The sequence below is a fragment of the Barbatula barbatula genome (genome assembly GCF_947034865.1).
Source record: "Barbatula barbatula genome assembly, chromosome: 7".
Lineage (NCBI taxonomy): Eukaryota > Metazoa > Chordata > Actinopteri > Cypriniformes > Nemacheilidae > Barbatula > Barbatula barbatula.
In genome coordinates, this window is record NC_136770.1 from 22,508,629 (window position 1) to 22,528,553 (window position 19,925).

The 19,925-nt window shown below is 38.2% G+C and overlaps 1 protein-coding gene across 1 annotated transcript in view; it reads left to right on the forward strand.

Moving 5' to 3' along the window:
• raly (RALY heterogeneous nuclear ribonucleoprotein) overlaps positions 1–18,300 on the forward strand; it is a 59,180-nt gene extending 40,880 nt beyond the window's left edge. The window contains exons 3-10 of the mRNA XM_079459826.1: positions 7,090–7,369; positions 10,287–10,359; positions 11,469–11,516; positions 12,672–12,829; positions 13,346–13,459; positions 15,162–15,289; positions 15,517–15,561; positions 17,464–18,300. Of these exons, the coding sequence (XP_079315952.1) occupies positions 7,114–7,369; positions 10,287–10,359; positions 11,469–11,516; positions 12,672–12,829; positions 13,346–13,459; positions 15,162–15,289; positions 15,517–15,558 (819 nt within the window). The 5' untranslated portion in view covers positions 7,090–7,113 and the 3' untranslated portion in view covers positions 15,559–15,561; positions 17,464–18,300. The remainder of the gene's footprint in view (positions 1–7,089; positions 7,370–10,286; positions 10,360–11,468; positions 11,517–12,671; positions 12,830–13,345; positions 13,460–15,161; positions 15,290–15,516; positions 15,562–17,463) is intronic.
• Positions 18,301–19,925: the final 1,625 nt, after the last annotated feature.

Here is a 19,925-nt window from a genome sequence, read left to right on the forward strand (position 1 = left end):
TGATACTGCATATTTTCGCAATTAACCGGTTGGGGGTGTTGCCTTGGGAAGACAGGTAGAATAAAAAATAAGTCTTTACTATTCACATGAATTTAATGTTACTTTATTTGGGAGTTGGTTTGTTTTGACGCTTCGTTTATAAAGTAGTATATGACCAAAGTGAGTCTAAGTGAATCATGTAAAATCTTACAAAATTGGTTAACCGGTTTCTCACATTTTTTAATGGTCTAATTCAGTTCAAATAAAGTTTGTTGAAAGTTAAATACATTTGTTATTTGCCCTCGGTGGGCTTGGATCTTTGAATTCTCGAATCTCGAAAGAACTGGATGTTTTAAAAAAAATGTTTCTCGTGATTTTTTAAATCTTTCACTGGAATCTGAGGGTGTGTTTGAATTTGTTTTTGTAGACAAAAACATCATTGTGCCAACAAATTATTTATTTCATTAGAAGCTTTAATTAGACCAAAATAATTCATAAAAAGCATAGATAATAAATTCCTTCAGTGCTGTTAAAAGCTTCGCATGTTGAGACTTAAGAAGCTGGTTGAAAAATTCCAGGCACAGAGTGAAGATGCAAAAATACAACACAGTTTGTTTATTTTGAATGCGTTTAATCACAACATTATTTACATTGCAATTGTTTTATTCCGTGGTTTTGATGGGTTAAGTACTATACTAAAATGTGAAAAAACATAATTAAAGAATGAGTCTGTGATCGTACTTAGAGAATATTTCTTGCAAATTTCTTCTATTTGCATTTATTTGCAAAAAATGAAAACTGGAGAAGCAGGTCAAAAGAACAGAAAAGATGCTCTGTATTTTTTCTCAAATACTGCAAAGCAAACAAGTTCATATGCACTTTTATGCAATACAACAGTAATATAGAACATGTATTAAGGTAAAGTAAAAAACAATTGTAATATGAAAAATATAACGTTTCATGTTTCTTGTCATGTGTCTTTCACATCGCTGTTGGATGCCTTTGTCACAGGTTTCATTTTGTTGACATTTCTTAATTTCTTCTATTTTGTCGACAGTAGTGTTTGTATTTTCCAAATATTTAAGGAATATTGAAATCGCTCAAAATATGTCTAAGAGAAAAGGTAAAATGTGTTCTTATTGAAAACCTTCATATTTGTACTCTACGCCACATTTCATTGTGGTTATTGTTTAGACAAATTTTTCCTTCATACCTTGCCAACACAAACAAATAAAAAACACATACACAGAGGATTTTAGCAGTAACTCTTTATCATATCTTTCTCTGCTTTGTGATTTGTATGCTGACACGACCACAACTAATTCTCTGTGCATTGATAGAAAATGCTCTCTTGCAGAAATGAAAAAGACAAGCAGTTTACCTCACAGCCAAGAGTTTTAAAGACTAATCTCGTTGAACTTGACATATGGGCTCTATAGCTCAGAGGACACATAAACATATACAACCGCACATACAAAGCAGCCAGTGCCGGCCATTAAAATTATATTTCCCCATTCTGCCAAACCGTCTCTGTTGGCATTAGCACATACAACGGCCGCACAGATCCAATAACTCAAGCGAGGAAGAAAAATAATCAATATTGTTATCCCAGACCCTTCAAATCCCTCACCATCGGGCTCACGGTGAAGTACGACACCCGGTGACCTTCAAGCATCCGCATGCAGCCGTGTTTATTCGGCTTGGATAATTATCGCTCGGATTCAGAGGCCAGTGGTAATAAGCAAGACATCAGAGGCTGACGGGAAATTAGAGAAGTGAGATAGAGAAAGTGAACAGGAGGGACCTCATCATTACAAGCACCCTCGTTTGTTCCACGTCCCCTTTTATCTCCTGCAACACCTGCCCTCGGAGTCGCCAAGGCTTGCCGTTTCCAGATGAGGGAAAATACGAGAGTTTTGAGCAAGTGGGTGTCTGTTTTTTGGAGAAGGGAGGGTGGAGAATCTGGAGGTATAAATTTGAAACAACAGGAGGAGCCGCTAAGCGTGCCGCGCCGACTGACTTCACCGCTAAATGAAACGAAATCTCTTTAGATTCTTGCTCGCTGTCACAATCGTGCATGCTGCACCCAGTACAAAGGCGCTGTTTGGAGAGCTGATTGGCTGGTGAATTGAAGCCTTCCTCAATGTTCAGGCACTCATTTAGTTGCCTGAGGCAACAGTGGAGCAGACCTCATACCCAAGGTGCCGTTTCCAAACCAAATTTGTTGCCGTTTGATCCCAACAGAGTGCTATATCAATGACCCGGGAGACGATACCAGTGTGGTTTTATGCTTGTTCTGGTGACGAATGTGGAGTGGGCCAGGTGGTCTTATTTCTAATGAGCTATTAGGTGACCTCCAAACGCATTTGCACGTCTAAAATACCATTACTGACACAGGGTGGTTTAGGCAGTAGTTCAAATAGAATATAAATTATTCCCAGCACCCACGTGCAGTACTCAGAAGCGTGTGTGTAAGTGGAGGCGTGAGAGAGAGAGTTCAAGCACATGAATTTTTACAATCAAGCAGAAATCAGTTTCTTACTTTTATGTTTTAATGTTTAATGTTGCTGTCCTTTCAAAACCTTGAATGTCAAAATTGACAAGCATTTTATAATAGATATTTGTGAAAACCCAGTGATATGATGATTTATGGCAATTCATAAAAATCACGAAATGGAGATACGAGGCTTCAGAAGGACACCAGCGATTTAGATGTTGAGCTGACGGCGGGTAAGATTTTTCTGGGTAATGTAAGTTTGACTTAATTTAACATCAAACACATGTAAAGATACTGTACGTAAAGTAACCTGCAGTTTTATGTTGCAAACAGAGATGGCGATGAAGTTAGAGAGCAAATAAATCAGGAACGTTAATAAATGGTGAAAATGGGATAAATAGATGCCAAGCAGACTAACAGGACATTAACAGATATTTGACAGATAGATAAACAGAATAATTACTATTTTTGTTTGGTTATTGACAGTTCGTTTATGCTGAGCACTAACTACTACACAATGCCTGTAGACGTCAAAGTGAAAATAATAGCATGCTCCAAAAAACACTGTGTTTAAGGTTAATACCACATCCACAACCCTGCAAAAATAAACTTGAGGATTCAGCAAAATAACAGTAACGTCGAAATAACACAACTGTTTAGAAATTAGTGGCATCCCACCCTTTCGAAGCACTACAGTGGCTGACACAGAACTAAGATGTCGTCACGTTTTTGCTTCTTTCCAGATCAAGATAATGTATGAAACACGCTCTGTAGAGCAGTTTGTCCGTGTAGGGCTACTGTACAAACAACATGGCCAACTCCATATAAGGGAACCAGGGGTGTATGTAGATATATTTCATTCTAAGGTAATAAAAGCATAACGCTTCATTATGTAAGGACTCTATACACCTCTCAAGACATAGTTATGTATATTATAATGTATTTCTGCCAATAAATCCTCCAAAAAATCACACATTGGACCTTTAAATGCACCATTGCTACAAGTATTAAACTCGCTAATTGCTGGATGATAATATCATTCCCAATATATACCATACTGTATCTGCATGCTATATTGAAATGTTTTGTTATATGCTTGTTATATGCTCCGAGTTTAGGATAATACAAATATTGATGAAACAAGTGCCGTTTTGTTAGTAATGCTTTTTAAGTGCACTCACACGTATACAGTTTTTATGACCTAGACAGAATAATTTGTTTTCAATGAACAGAACTCCAGCCGACACAAACAGCTAAAGAAAATGACAATGTGCTCGGATTCACCATTGTTCTTTGAGAAGTATTAAAGCACACAAATAAATGAGAAAAGTATGTGTGAAATAATTATTGGTATGCTTAAAGTGCTGAGACGTTCATTTAAATGCAGAACTCCAACACATTTTAACTAGACTGCTACAACAACAAAATGCTAAACGGGTCTCAGGTCAGCAGAAAAGGCCGGTTTCAGTGAACATCAACATGCAGCCCCCACCTTAACATTTTAATAACCTGAAGTCGGTCACTATTTCTGGGAAACTTGTGCGGCATTAATGTCAAACCTCTGGAGAGTCAAACATTTGCGTGCCAGTTACATGTTTAACCCAAGTTTGCGCGTCTCTATTCCTGAAGGAGCCCTCAGCTGTTTATCCCCCATCCAACTCAATCTCTGCTCCGTTCATTTCATCAATTATGATGATGGCATTATCACTGGGAATTAAATAGCCCAGCTATGTTTTGTCTCATTTTGATTAAACTCGTGCAAGAAAAAGCACTTGAATTTGTTGATTGTGTCAATGGCATAATGAGGAATAATGGGAGCACAGGAAAATCACAGCTCATTAGGTTAGCCGGAGGTAGTTTCAGCTGCATGAGCGCCTCCTGTCAGGACACCGGCCAGGATCTCCATCTCTGATGTAGGAATTTGGTCCAATATTTTCCCGGTCTAATCAATCATTCAATTACGTTCCAAGATCCCTAAACCTTAAGACTGCTAAGTCAGACACTTCGGTCATCAACTCTTTAGACAGACTGTTGTTTCACTGGTCTGTTTTCATATTGTCCTTTGCGAGTTTAAACTGCAGTTCTCTGTCAACTCGACAGCTTTATAAACGTTTATAAAATCACTTTCACACGAAACGCATTTGCACGTTTGCATTGTGCAGAACACAAAAGAAGATATTTGGAAGAATGTTTGTAACCAGGAATATCTTAATTTTGTGTGAGTCATATATACAGGTTTCTAACAACACGAGGGAATAAACAATAAGAGAATTTTACTTTGGGGTGAGCTAAGCCTTGAAGTCAAATATATTTCAACATTTGTTTATGTTTCTTTTTAGCCTATAAATGGTTTTAGGAGAAATGCAGGAGGCACGGTGAAATCTCGTGAAAACAGCAATCGTTTTCTTATGGGAAAGCACCTTAAGAAAAGCAACGAATCAGATGATTATTTCAGAGAAATAATAAAAAAACAGTTCAAAAGCCTCTGTTGCCCAAGTCATTATAACAAGAAGAAAGACAGAGAGAACACGGTTCAAAGAATCATACAATCCCAGCAATGCCGTGTTTTACGGAGGTTCTTGTAATTAGAGGAGAAACATCTCTATCACACTAACTGACCTTCTGTTCATGTGCTCAGGTTGTGCGCTGTGGAGAACAGCCCTCACGGTTCACTTTATTTCTGTCATACCCGGGATAAAATCCATTGACCCTGACAATCTTGCTGCTGGTCTTCACGTTCTCTTTATTTCACATTCAGAGGAACTGGAACAGCACTAATAAGGATCTGCGGTGGCCCGTCACTGCAGCGGTGGAAAGCAGCACGCTTTTTAACCTCGGACTCTTCACACGAGCTCCACATACTTTTATTTGCATTCACATTCAGGCATTTGGCTGATGCTTTTATCCAAAGCGACTTACATTGCATTATCCTATACATTTTACATAGGTTTCTGCAATCCCCTGGGATCCAACCCACAACCTTGCTTTTATCTTTACTCCTTGGATAGAAAAAAATTTATTTATATATGTAAGATTAAAAATTATGTTATGGGGTAAATAAAATCTGAAAGCCTAAGTGTTTACATCTTGCAAAGTGGTCTATAAAAATGTGTTTTCAAAAAATATTTGAAGGAAAGCTTTCATTTAAATTGAATTATTAAATTATTTAAATGATTACATTTTTTTTAATTTTACAGTAAGAAAAAAGTATAGAGATATGTAGAAGTATAAAAAGTAATACTTAAACTTAATAAGTATACTAGCATAACTAGTAACTAGTACTATAGTATAACAAGTAGTTTACTAAAGGTATACTTACTGTAACCGTGTTTCATGTGCTAGAAAATGTGCGACAATTTTTAAACTAGTAACCTATAAGTTTACCTAAGTATGTAGTTGCAGTATGAATAAAAATGTTTAGTTATAGACTTGTTGAGTGCTTAACGTTTACTACTGTTACACTTTTACTGTATAAATTAAAAAGTGGGCTAATTTAGTATTTAGTATTGAACCAGAAGTATTATTGAAACAGAACACTTACAAGTATACTACTTGTATACAGCTAGTATATTCGAATACCTAATAAATAAAGTAGTAGAGTATAAGCTTGAAAACATACTTAAACTTCATCATGAAATTATCTTGAAGAATACATACTTATTTTGTTGTCCCTGGTTAAACTCTTCTGCCCCCTGGTCGATATGATGCTGTGCTCCCTTAATATGGCTGAAACACCTCTTCTAAGAAGAATAGTGATGCTTGCGTATCAAATCTGATCACAGTCTCAGACATCGTTGAGAGCTCTTCTGAAACTCAAGAGGGTACATGTTCTGTAAAATGACTACTGTGCAGTTTTTGAAATCTCATTTTTTCATCTCATTGCTGCCTAAGAAAAACAATTGATGTATTAAAAAGATCACATTCGCAACGTCTCATTCCTGCGGGCTATCATTAACACTTTTATCAATGGGCTCATTACGGCCCTTTCGGATTTCACTGCATGGGGTCATTGTAGCCGGTCCTGCCCATGAGGATTGGACCATATCAGAAATGCTGTGTAGTTGTCACGAGAACTTTGATCACGTATTCATTAATTTGGAAATGTTACATAGGCTAATGTTTGCTCAAGGGCAGAAATCGAGCTATAGATCTGCATGCCTTACATAACCTGTGATCACACTTAACGAACTGTATTTTTCATATACTTTGTGTATAATAGGGAGGTACAAATTTCCTTAGGTTTAGATTTAACCAGGTTTTGCCGCCTTCTTTTGTGCAAAATCAGTGTAACTTTTGTAACAGTGTATTTTTTACTGTAATTTGTCAATTGTAAGGCATTAATCCATACATCTGAATTTGTGACTCATACTTTCTATGGTTTGTTTATGTCATGGTGTCCAAAACAAATTACATTTTTGTCTACCCTCAAGGCACCTTATTCCCAAAAAAGAGAAAAGAGATATCAACAAGACCACTTTTAACAGCTTTTGAACTTCAGCAAAACAATATTACCTGTATCAGTAAAACAGCATTGTTTTATCTTATAAACAGAAAACGATTGCCGACGATTCTCCATCTCTAAACTTACATTATCCTCTCTTTTTCTTCTGTAGATTGCTGTCCACGTTTGATCCAAGATGTCCTTGAAAGTTCAGACGAGCAACATCACCAACAAAAACGATCCCAAATCGATCAACTCGCGTGTGTTTATCGGAAACCTGAACACAGCCGTGGTGAAAAAGAGCGACGTTGAGACCATTTTCTCCAAATACGGCCGTGTGCTCGGCTGCTCGGTTCACAAGGGTTATGCCTTCATTCAGTACGCTAATGAGAGACACGCTCGCGGAGCTGTCATTGGAGAAAATGGACGTGTGCTTGCCGGACAGACCCTCGGTGAGTTGGACAATGAATGAAGTGGTTTGTAGGATTTAATGTGCATGAGCTATAATTGCTGCCAAGGGCGAGACCTAAGATATATGAAGCTGGGATTTTTATCGTGACCACAGATCCTCTGGATTCTCAATGGGAGGTCAGTGCAGGTAGATCAACCAGCCAATGAGAGCAAGAAACCTCAATGTGAGATCAGCTTCATTGTAGAATTGCCTTTAACAATTTTCTGTGCAAAGTTGTTATTTTTCTATCATTTAAACTTTCAACCTAACATGCCAGATATTTTTATCAGCGTGCACTCTGCCAGGATTAACTTGGTTTTGTTTGAATAAAAATGTGCTTAAAATGGTTCTTTGCAGTGATGCCATCTTTAAAAACAAAAGGTTCCTTAAACGCTCTTTCTCGATCTGTATAACATACACAGAACCTTTCCGGTTCACAAAAGGTTCTTTGCAGTGAAAAAACGTTGTTCAGACTTTAGATAAGATGAGAAGAAAGAAATGGGCTTTCTCCTGTGGCATTGCTGTGAAGAACCCTTTACAGAACCTTTATTTTAATAAGTGCTCAAGCATTTCTGGTTCCCAATTGAACGTCAAAGGCTCTCAAAAGTACTATTTCTTTCTTACGTTTTATAGACCATTTTGTAAAATGAGAGCAACACCAATCCAGAAGCACTTTTTCTTTCAGTTTTTTAACACTAGACAAACGTTAGATCCAAATACAACAAGCAGAATGTAGAACTGAATAAGATTTTTAAACAAACATCTTTAAGACTTCTTATATATCCTAAGTAAAACATAAGAAAGTAAAACACTGAAACATGTGCTTCCGGATCAGTGTCTGTGGTCTGTTTAACGTTTTCCCAAAACTTTCTTTTGTTAACAGAAACACAGAGTACCTCTCAGTTATCTCCTCCGAAATCATGTTTGGCAGTCCTATCAAATGAGTCAGGAAGGTATTGATAACAAAAACATTGGAGATCAATAATCAATTGTTTGTGCTGTGAGGTACCTCAGGCTTCCAGGAAATTCAATTTTGCAACACCTCTGACCTTCGAAAAGAATTGTCACGTAAAAACAATATGGGGTCATATTATCTCCCCGCTAATACGGTTGAGTGTGTTAGCGTTGAATATTTCTGAGCCTCATCATACCAGCCGGTTGTGGACTCTACAAGGTGACCTCTAGACACTGATTGGTTAGACAGCTGTGCCGGTATCTGGGCAACCGAGCGCTTGTGCTCCGCCCCCCTCAGATAACTGATGAAAAGGACAGGTGCGTCCGCAGCAGGTGTTCATGTCTTGCTGAGGTGGTCACACAGTTGTTTGTTTCCACTCTTCCACCATTTATGTAGCTGCGTCCAAATCACGCAGATATGTTGGCCTTGTCCTTTGACCCTGAGTGTTCGGACAAGAACCGCAAAAGTTATTTATCGAGGTGAACGATTTACCCATTAGAAATTTTCCTGGTGGCTTTAAGACTGAAAAGTGTCTCACAGTTCTTGGCCATCATGTGCACTTTTTTCAATTGAACCTATTTTTTTATTTACTCATCTTCTTGTCAATCCAAACCTGTATATCTTTTATACTGCAGAACACAAAAGAAGATATTTTGAAGAACGTTTGGTAACCGAACAACTTTGTCCCCATCTTCTTCCATTGCATGAGCACAAAACCACTGAGACATTTCTCAAAGTATCTTCTTTTGTGTTTCACACAGACTCTTCGATTAACATGAAGGTGAATAAATTATGACCGAATTTGTATGTATACGTTATTATTTTACATTGGGTAACGGTGTAAAACAAAAGTGTCCCTACGCAATACTGAGTGCGGAACAGTCTACATCTCTTTCTATTTCAATCTTTATTTTATGTCTTGTCTTCTCCCTTTCGGCCTCCAGCCTTCTCGGGTCGCTTGATGACATAAAAAAAATTTCTCCGCGGTCAGATTAGCCGCTGTTTCGTGCTTCATGGAGCTTTCGGCTCTCACTTGACAGCCCCAGAGACCTGTCAATCACGCAACACCGTTCATTCTCTACTGCCCAATCAGTGCTGTAACTCACGGAAACCATCGCAGCTGTGACAGATCTTCCTCAAACCCTGGCGCTGTCCACCCTCTCTCAAAGTTCAGCCCGTCACCTCACCTCGCTTGAGCATACAAAATATGAGATTTGGTGACAGAGCCATGTCTATCCTGGCTATCCATTATTCTCTTTCTGCTTCTCCTCCTGTCATTGCTGTTATAACCTGGATGCGAGAGGGGCTCTGGAGGCTGATGTGTGTAGATTCGGGTTATTCCGGGCGAGAGTGTGTGGTTGAGTGGGGGTCGAGTGCCCTCTGGTGGCTGTATTGTAATACTTACATGTACAGAATAGCCTTGAAGCGATGCTTCACCCAAAAATTAAAGTTCAGTCATAATTTACTCACCATCGAGTGTGTATAAATGTATTTGTTCTGATGGACACAGATTAAGATATTTGGAAGAATGCCTATAACCAAACTCTCGTTGACTCCCATAGTAGGAAAAATTACTTTATCATTTTTTTTTATGTAGGACAGCAAACGGTTCTGGGGCACTTTTGACTACCATTGTATTTTCCCTACTATGTTAGTCGATGGGTGTTGAGATCTGTCTGGTTATTAGCATTCTTCCAAATATCTCATACATTTCGAACAACTCAAAGGTGAAGGACGACAGAATTTTCATTTTTGGGTGAAGTAAGTGCATCAATAGTTTATAATAATCTTATAGCAGCAGAAGTCAGGTTGAGAAGTCATGGCCATCTGTCATTATTTTATAGCTGCTAATTTCATATTTCTACTCTGCTCAATTACTCTGTGCTTTCATAATCAAGGTTTCATAAAGACTGTAAGTAAGATGGAATGAGAAGTAATGCATGTTTTTCAATTACATTCACAGATATTAATATGGCAGGTGAACCCAAACCCAACAGGCCGAAGGGACTGAAGAGGACCGCAGCAACATTATACAGGTGATAGCAGAAATATCTAGATTATCACAAACTCTATTATACTTGTACTCGATACGGTAGAATGAAGTCACTCACATATTTTTTTAGGTTGTTCTTGCAACTTTTCACATTTTGTTCTTTGTTAACAAAGTCGATGGGGATCTTTCACCTGCATAAACACACTGTGTATGTACTTTTAGGTAAAACAATAAATTAATATACAATCTGTATATAGTATACTGAAATATAGCAGTCAATTTGAACACGAAAACTGTGATAAAAATCAAGGTTATCACATACTTTTGAACATCCAGATCTATAAAAAATGGGTGACTGAACACAAAATCAAGATCACTGTCCTGACCCTTATGGAAAGTGAGTGAGATGAACTGAAGAAGAGGGAGCACCAACATTTAAAGGATCTGGAGAAATTCTTTATTATAGACTCGGATGACTTGCCATATTATTCTCAAAACCTCATCAGACTGCGCAGAAAACTCTCAGAGCTGTTTTTCTTATAAATTGAGGTTTGCTGAGTGTATTAAATACAAGGGTGCCAATGATTGTGGTCAACATGTATGCAAGAAAAATAATAATTTCAAATAGTTTTTGGAGAAACAATGCTCATATTGCTCATATTTACCAAGGGTGCCAATAATAGTGGAGGGAACTGTACATGATGAATTAAAAGACAACACAAAAATGATCTGCAGTTCATCTGAATTTACTCTTTATAGGTACAGTATGTTTAAGTATCACTACAGACAACATGTCTCCCATTTTTCCAATGAATGTAGTGTATTTTATTTGCATTCATTTACAGAAAATTGAAACGGCACAAACTGATCAAAATAACAAATAAGATGATTTATCTTCTACTGCAAAGAAAAGATGTTCTTGTTAAGTTTCTAAACAACAGAATAATATATACATACTACTTCTACACACACATTAATACTGTTTTTATAATATATATATTCTGTATATAATACAACGTGACTTACTGACTTTTTTCAATAGGGTAGAAAAGAGTGACAGCTAGCCCCCATCTCCTCTTTATGTTGAAATTGTAGTTTCTGTGTCTGGTGAATCCTGTTTGTAATGAGATTTTCTGTATTTGTCTCCCTCAGCGGTTATGATTTCGACTACGATTACTACCGAGAAGAATTCTACGACAGGTGAGCGCCTCATCTTTCACAAATTCAAATACGCCCCCTTAAAACGTCACTCGTGAAATGTAGGTGACCCCCAACGAAGGCAACCACACGTACAAATATAAATATCGCACCCGCTCTACACTCACCTGAGCTCATAATTCAACAGTCAGGGTCCGTGGAACACGGTTTTTAGTACGGTAACCCAGCGGTGTCTGATAATGAAGTCTTTTTTCCCTGTCATAATACATTTTCTCACAACTTGGCAGATTTCTAAGGAGGGCTCGTAAAAAATGCTCTCACACAGCCTGCGAGCCGCTGAAAGAAAGGAGAAAAAAGATATGCCTGTTTCACAAGAACTCTCTCAACGGCCTGTTAAACTAGCTTTGGCTGGGCGAGCTCTAACGGTGGCTATGGAAACCCTGCTGCGAGACTCGGTTGGAAGTGCTTGTTCGCAGATGTAAAAGATATTTCGTCCATATGATGAGCTGACACGTTTATTGATATCTCCCCTTGTGATCTTTCCTCCCTGACTTACGGCTGTCTCAGGGTGACGTTACTCCGCTCGGTATTTTACAGTGAAGTGATCCAATAACTTCAGCAACACCTGTTTCCAAGTGATCTTAAGGTTTGGGGATCAGTCAATAAAGCCGAGTAGAGAGCCGCTCGGGATCCAGCTGCCTTTTTTCAGGTTCCTGTCTGGGCAGCAGACGGCCTCTCTTTGAAGAAAAAAGTATCTTCTCTCGGTTTATTCAGGGCACACTAGCCTCTTCATCCCCTGCAGATGCTGGGAACGCAAAGCATGAGGATTTACTCCGGTCCATACTTTTTTTTAAGAAACGTTTTTTGAAAATACACTATAATCCATAGGATTAAAATCTAAAACAAACGCTAGCAGTTTCAAAAAAGAAGTCAAATCTGAACACGGCCTAAGGTTGTAAAAACAACGCTTCATTACATGAGGTCTTTGAAAGCCTCTGAAGACAGTGCTGTATATTATATTGCATTTCTGTATATATATTCTCCAAAAAATGACACATTGAATCTTTAAAATGTAATACTGCATCAGAGCATCCAAAAATCAGTTTTCATGCGTATGTTTCACTGTTTTTATTGCATATTTTTCAAACAAATTTTGTATATTCACTCACTGAATATTTCTTAATTGTTGAAAAACAGACTGTTTGAGTACCGAGGAAGAGTATCACCAGTGCCCAGGGTGGTTCCAGTCAAGCGCCCCCGTGTGGCAGTGCCAGTTGTACGCAGAGTGAAATCCTTACCCGTCAAACTCCTGACCAGATCAGCCATGCTTCCCAACAGCTCCGTCAAAAACAAATGTAAGCTCATCTTTGGTTTTCTTGATGAACATTTATTATGTCGGATGTTTTAGGATTGCTAACCTACACCCTTTATTAGAATCAAATCGTGAAACGCCAAATGATTTAAGTCGAAGGAATTATAACGTGATGTAAGAATGAGTAAAACAGGGGGGTTCATTCAAATGTATCATGATCCTTTTTTTTGCTCTTTTGTTCAGAATCGCAAACAATCATTGCGATTTCTTAGCAAGATGTACTCCATCAGAGTCAGTAGATGACTTATCGACTTGTTGAACTCTTGATCTGGCATTTGGTCCATTTCACAGATTAACATGCCATCTTCAGGATTTAGAACAGTCGTGATATAACAGAAGTTGACCTTTTTGTTTTCGCCAGCCTTCTCTCACAGCGCCATTACCGAATACCACTGGATTACTTTCATTTGTGTTCTTAGTTCTTAGTTCTTAGACAACATAAAACTGTTGATTTATTGAACTAAAGCTTTGTGTTCTTCTGTTGACCTTGTGGGAGCAGTGAAGTCTACCGAGCTGCAAGCCATCAAATCCGAACTGACTCAGATCAAATCCAACATTGATGCGCTGCTGGGGCGTCTCGACCAGATCACAGAGGACAAATATTGTGCCACAGGTGTGATGTCATGTACAAACATACACATACTCACGCTTCGGGAATCTCAGATGATTTCGATATCGTTCTTTAACATGAACGATGCCTCAAATCTTGTGTCTTGTTGTGGACCTCTGGTCGGTGATACATATAATCCATAAACTAGTTACTAGTTAAACATGGCGCATCAGCCTTTTTATGTACCGTGTCCATGACCCTCCTCCACAGAACTGTTATTTCCCTGCATCGAGAAAAGCTTTTAAAGAGCTTCTTTAATCATATGGAAGGCCCGGTGCCGGGCCGAAAGCACTGACACAGCAGAACACTGCTGTTGTCGTCATTCAAACCATTCACGACTTGACACGTCCACAGCTCGGCGGCCAATCCAGATTTTCCCTCTAATTCGCATCAGCAGTCAATTTGACAAACTTTACCGTGTCTGTGTTCCGTCATCTTCCGTCTGGGAATTGTTATGATGTAGGTAATGGTTTGTGGCTAATCGATGATGATGTTTCACTGTGCACAGCGGAGCACGTTTTTATTTGTGGAGGAAGAAGCAGTCCACCGTTCCTCAACAAGCCTCAACATGATTTGAAGTATCATTCATACCATAAAGAGTAAACAAATCTCATGCTAAAGTATAATATTTAAAGTACTAACATTAGTACATTTTTGGACCTCTAAATATGTGGAACGACATGTGCATGTGAATACATACAGTATACTTTAAAAAACTAATGTGACACTTATAGAATATTGAAGATCCATTATTGAGAAATCGCTAATAAAAAAACGATCTTTGTCGTTTCTTTATTTTTATCCCTGAACTTCTTCTATAAATCTCAGTAAATAAATAATTCTGTTCAGAACGTTCATAACTCATGTCGCATGCAATACAGTGGCATTGTTCCTTTTGTTTCTTGTCATTTTTTATTTTGCAAGACTGAATATTTATGTGCTGGAATCCAAGGATGTAGTTTCATCGGCGAATGCTTTTCAAACTAACTAAACCGAATGGTGTTCTCCATCTGTTGTGAATGAAGAAGCCAAGACACCGATTCACAAAGTGGCAAAAAAACACACATGGTGTGAGGTTTTAACTTTTTTCTCAAAAAATTCCTAATGAATTATCGAAGTAAATCATTTGTTCTTCTGTATTTAACATCTCAAGCTGCAACTCAAGTGACTGTTTACTTGCCGCTATTACTGCTAATGCTTCTCAAATGAGCTGCTGCTTCTTCGGCCCTTGTCTTGGTTACACAAGCAACAGTGTGCGTAGGTCCTACGCACAAAGTTTAAAGGTTCAATATCTAATTTTGTAGAGGATTTATTGACAGAAATGCGATATGATATACATAAATGTCTTCAGAGGTGTATAATGAAGTTTTTTTTTACCTTAGAATGAGCTATTTCTACTTGCATACACCGCAGGTCCCTTTGCATGGAATTCACCATGTTGTTTCTACAGTAGCCCTAACCGGACAAACTGCTCTACAGAGCGCATTTCATAAATACGTTATCTCCTTCGGCAAAGAAGTGAAAACATGACGACACTTAAGTCCTGTGTCGGTCGCCGTAGTGCGTCAAAAGAAAGGGGCGAGCGGTGGGGTGCGCCATTGGTTGCAATTCACAAGCTCAACCTCGGCTAGGTGGCGTTCATACGTTTAGATTTGTACATCAGATGTATTGAAAGCTGTATTTAAGTGTACGGATTTGTGTGTAGAGTTGCAGAAGGCAGATGAAATGAAGAGCGAAATGTCTCAGGATGAGTCGGGCTCAGAATCAGAGGAGCTTCAACACAGTTATGGTGAAGAAGTCGAGGACCACTCACTCGAGGAAGACGACGACATGGTGAGAATTATGGAAAGATTTTTAGAAAAAAGTATGTCACTTTTAGATCACACGTTCAAAAAAACTGGTACATTCTAGTTCATGTCATTGACCTTGTTAGAAATTTGAAGTATTTGAAGAATGTGGTCTTCCAAAAACCATTACCGTGTCACACGTCTTAATGACCAATTATTGTTAAAACTAACAAATTTGCTCCTAAAATGATTTCTCATCTCTTTTCTCTTAAGGAAAACAATCACATATCTGAAATGGACTCCATTCTTCACTAAAAGGCAAGAACTGAAAACTAGCTCAATGGATGACAGTGATAATTCAAACCATGAGATGTTTACTTGTACGGCAGGATTTCACCCAAGATGAATAAAGATGTTCTTCATTTAGACAGCAGGTTGTAAAAACAAAGTTAGAGAGTTCAAAACACTAAATCTGGTGTCATAGGGTGGTTCGTTGCGTTCAATTTAGTGCATTTAAACAACAATTCAGGATGACAACTGTGGCGAGTATTAGTATTTGTATTGTTTTAAATGTTTTGCAATCAGGCTGATTTCATTAAATGTGTATCAGGTGTGTCTGTTCCCCAGGTTACACATGCGGCTTTACATTAAAGGTATAGCTCACCCAAAAATACAGTCTGTCATCATTTACTCACCCTCAAGTTGTTCCAAACCTTTATGCATTTCTTCGTTTGAGCACAAAGAAAGATATTTGGAAGAATATTAGCAACTGACAAATCTGGGGCATCACTTACTAACACAGCAGAACATAATGGTGGTCAAAGGTGCCCCAGAACACTTTGCTTTCCAAAATTTTCAACAGAACAAAAAACAATACAAAAATGTTTTCAACAATGTCAGTCAATGATGCCCCAGAATTATCGGTTGCCAATATTCTTCCAAATATCTCACTTTGTGTTCAACAGAACAAAGAAATGTATACAGGTTTGTAAAAACTTGAGTGGAGTATCTATTTAATAAGCCGTAACAATTGTATATTTTTACAGGACTGCAGTAACAGTTTAAATGGGGCCAATAATACAAATGTAATATTTAAGATTTTAGATCATCTCGAAATGTGCATTTTAAGCTGAACTTGTATAACACAACCACAAGCAAATGATAAAAAATTATATCTTTAAAATCGCTGCACACAAAACTTCAGGCGGCTTAAGTGTTTTCCAAGTAAGTGTCATAACATTTTCATTCCGTTCGTAGAGCTTGTTACGATTGCCCCTGTCTCTGCTCACCCCGCAGATCCATCTTTGGTGGTCTGGAACAAGTTCCACATGCTCCGTTGAATATAGGATATCGCCATCTGTGACCTATGAACATTAAGTTTATCAAAATGAAAGGAAGTCACTGTGGTTTTTCTAACTCATCTGGGCTCAAGGTGTAACGACTCCAAATTCTGCCTCTTCAACCATAAACATTGCCATATGTTAAACTTCACAAACACGCAGGACAATGGTGGATTCTACCTGATCCGTCTGTGTGATGTTTGTGGAGCACCTCTGTGTTTGTTTGGCTAATCGGCGGGACCGCAGTCTTATTGCCACTGATAACATAGCTTCCGCCCTTCGCTTTTGGAAACACGTACAGGTCGGCCACAGAGGGCTTTAGCAAAATTAACATCGCGCTGGGCACAAATTAGCCATTGGTCACGCTTCTCTTTTTCCTTAAGGATTTAAGACCGTTGAACTGAGTTTTGAACCCTCTTCTTTTGAGGTTTGAGGTTTTCATGACCGCCTCATGAATTTCCTGAAATTAAAATGCCCGGGTCATTTCATCCCAGTATCAGATGGTGAACGTATTAGATTTCGCGTAAAAACTCATTTAGATTGCAAGTACGCATGTACAAATTGATAAGAATGTATACGCCTGTGCACATTAGCCACCTTGTGCCATTACATTGTGTTGCATACCATAATTTTGTCAAAAAGGAAAATCTCTGTGTGGACTTTAAATGTACATTTAAAAAAAAACATACGCCATGATGTTTTGATGTTCTTGGCTTTTTCGTCGAGTTGCATCAGAAAATATTTTATCCTGGCTGTACGAGCCATTGAGAAGGACTAAAACCACATGTGAATATTGAGGAAGGTCCAGCAAGCTTCAATTCACCCCAGCGTCTTCAGTCGTATCTTAATGTATGGCTTCCTTTTCTTGTATTTATTACAGCGGGGAGTTGGAAAACACTGTCAACTGGAAACTTTTTAATACCACAGACTCAGCAGGAAGACACTGAAAACAACAGGCGCCGTCAAAATTCCAGCATCGACTGTCAGTGAGACAGACAGCTAAACTAGCTGTTCGGTGGTAGAGAGGTGGGGGGACGTCCCCTAAACCAGGATTCCATTACAAAAAGGCCACAGTTCCTTACCGGAACCCAACATCACACATCCAGTAAAAGGAGGATAAATGTCCCAGACATTCTGCATTCACTCTCCCAAACAACTATTGTTTTTGCTTTTTTGGTGCCTCGTATGTAAATACGCCCATCTTGCCCCCTCCCGTATGTTTGTGCTTTTCCTAAATGTTTTCATTTTATTTATATGCCAATTGGAATCAGAACGGTTGGCTATTTTAATGACGTGTGCATAATTCTTCTCCTTGCACTTTCGAGACTGCAGATGTAAATAAACTGATGACTTGTGAAACACATTGTTGCAGAGTGATCGGTGTGCAGCGCTTGATGTCATTGACATGACATTGTCCACAATTTCAACTTCCTTAAAAAGATTTGTAATTTAAACAAAATGAGTAATTTGCCAAGTGCTGTAAAATAAGGTATACTATTGTGAATTGTTGTATGGAAACACGTTTGAACACTGATTCTTTTAAGTCGGGCTGTCGGATCCGAATTTGTGGTAAATGACTTATGACCTTTGACTTAAACCCAAGAGAAAAGCGTAAAGTAACCTGCAATTTTAGGTTTTAAACAGAGATGGCGATAGAGAAGCAAAGTTACATATTGCAGCATTAAAGGGACCAAATATTAAAATTCCGTCATCATTCAACCTCCTGTTTTGATTGTTTGATTCTTACTTCGACTTTGTTGTTCGGATGAACACAGTCGCATATTTGAAATAATGCTTGCAAGCAAACAGTTCTTGGCCACCAGTGACTTCCTTTGTAGGAAAGCAAAGAGCTTTGGGCCATTTTTGACAACCATTGTAATATTTCCTACTTTCTTCTAAATATCTTCTTTAGAAATTTAATAAAGCCATTTTTACTACTATGGTGGTCAACGGTGGTCAATAAGTGGTTATAGGCATTATTCCAAATATCTCTCTCTGTGTTCACCAGAACAAAGACATTTATACAGATTTGAACAACTTGAGGGTGAGAAAATTAGGACAGAATTTTCAGTTTAGTGTAACCCGTTACTTTAAGTTTCCAGATTTGGAGGAGTTCAAGTTATGACGTACAATCTTCCTAGTGTTCAACAAGTATACTGCATTTTTAGTTGACATTTAAGTTCACGAAGCACAAGAGGTTTGGTTTCATTCTGGTTCTGGAGTTAGTCGTGAAGACATATTTAGCACTTCTTTGGGTCTCAGCGATTTACAGTCTCGTAATATATATAAGGTTTTGCCACAAAGGTGCTAAACTTGTCCCAATGTGTCTCAAAAATGTTGCAACAATCAAGTTTATACATTGCCATACATTTTGACATCAGCAAAAGGATTTCAGTGCATCAAATTACACCGTTTTTTATTCAACAAGTACATTTTCTCCCATGGAGAATTGCTGTGTAACACTCTTTTGGCATAGCAAATTCAGTCGGAGAGGAAAACATGCTCAATTTCATCTCCATATGTCACCTTGCGAGTGTTGTAGGACGTTAACCAGAAGCTCATTGCTATGTCCTACCCCCCCGTGCCAGAGCCTTCTGTTGCTTTTAACTAAAGCCAGCCAAAGCACATCATGCATGCGGTAGAAAGAACTGTTTTTAAGAAAAATAAAACAGGTATGCAGTAACCCTTGCCAATTTATACACTGAAGGACTGACGTGACTGTGCCTGCGTGTTTTGTGGAAACTTGCTGTTCCGTAAGCTTTAAACATGACAAATTTTCTGTATATTTTCTGATTTTGAATCATAAGCGGGAGATTGTGGATGAATGTAAGCTGCACAAAAGAAGTGCAACGCCCTCACACTACATCCCTTGTGACACAAATTGGAATCGCTTCACATTTTACACGGTATCCATCACATTCTTGTTTCAGGAGTCTCATGACAAGCAATCCATCAACTCCGGGATCCCACACACTTTTATTTTATTCTTTGAATTGTCACATGACAAATAACATTTCTCAAATCTACTTGATAGTGGCCTATACTCTGTGGTTACTGACTGTAAGCGAGGTTTTGCTTAAAATACATGTTTTCCAAAACGGTGAATGACGGTTTCATAGGACGCATGCGCCTGGCCCAATTTATTTGATATCAAATTTATTAATAGTAGTTTATATATTTTATAAAGACCCCCAGTTAACTTCCGGTTTGTGATTGGGTAGTGTCCAATAATATATGTCTTTATATTTAATTTTTTTAATGTAAATATTTTACATGATTATTTTACTGTATAATAATTGAATTAACGATTTGTTGAATTTTGTTGTATGTTCAATTTATTAA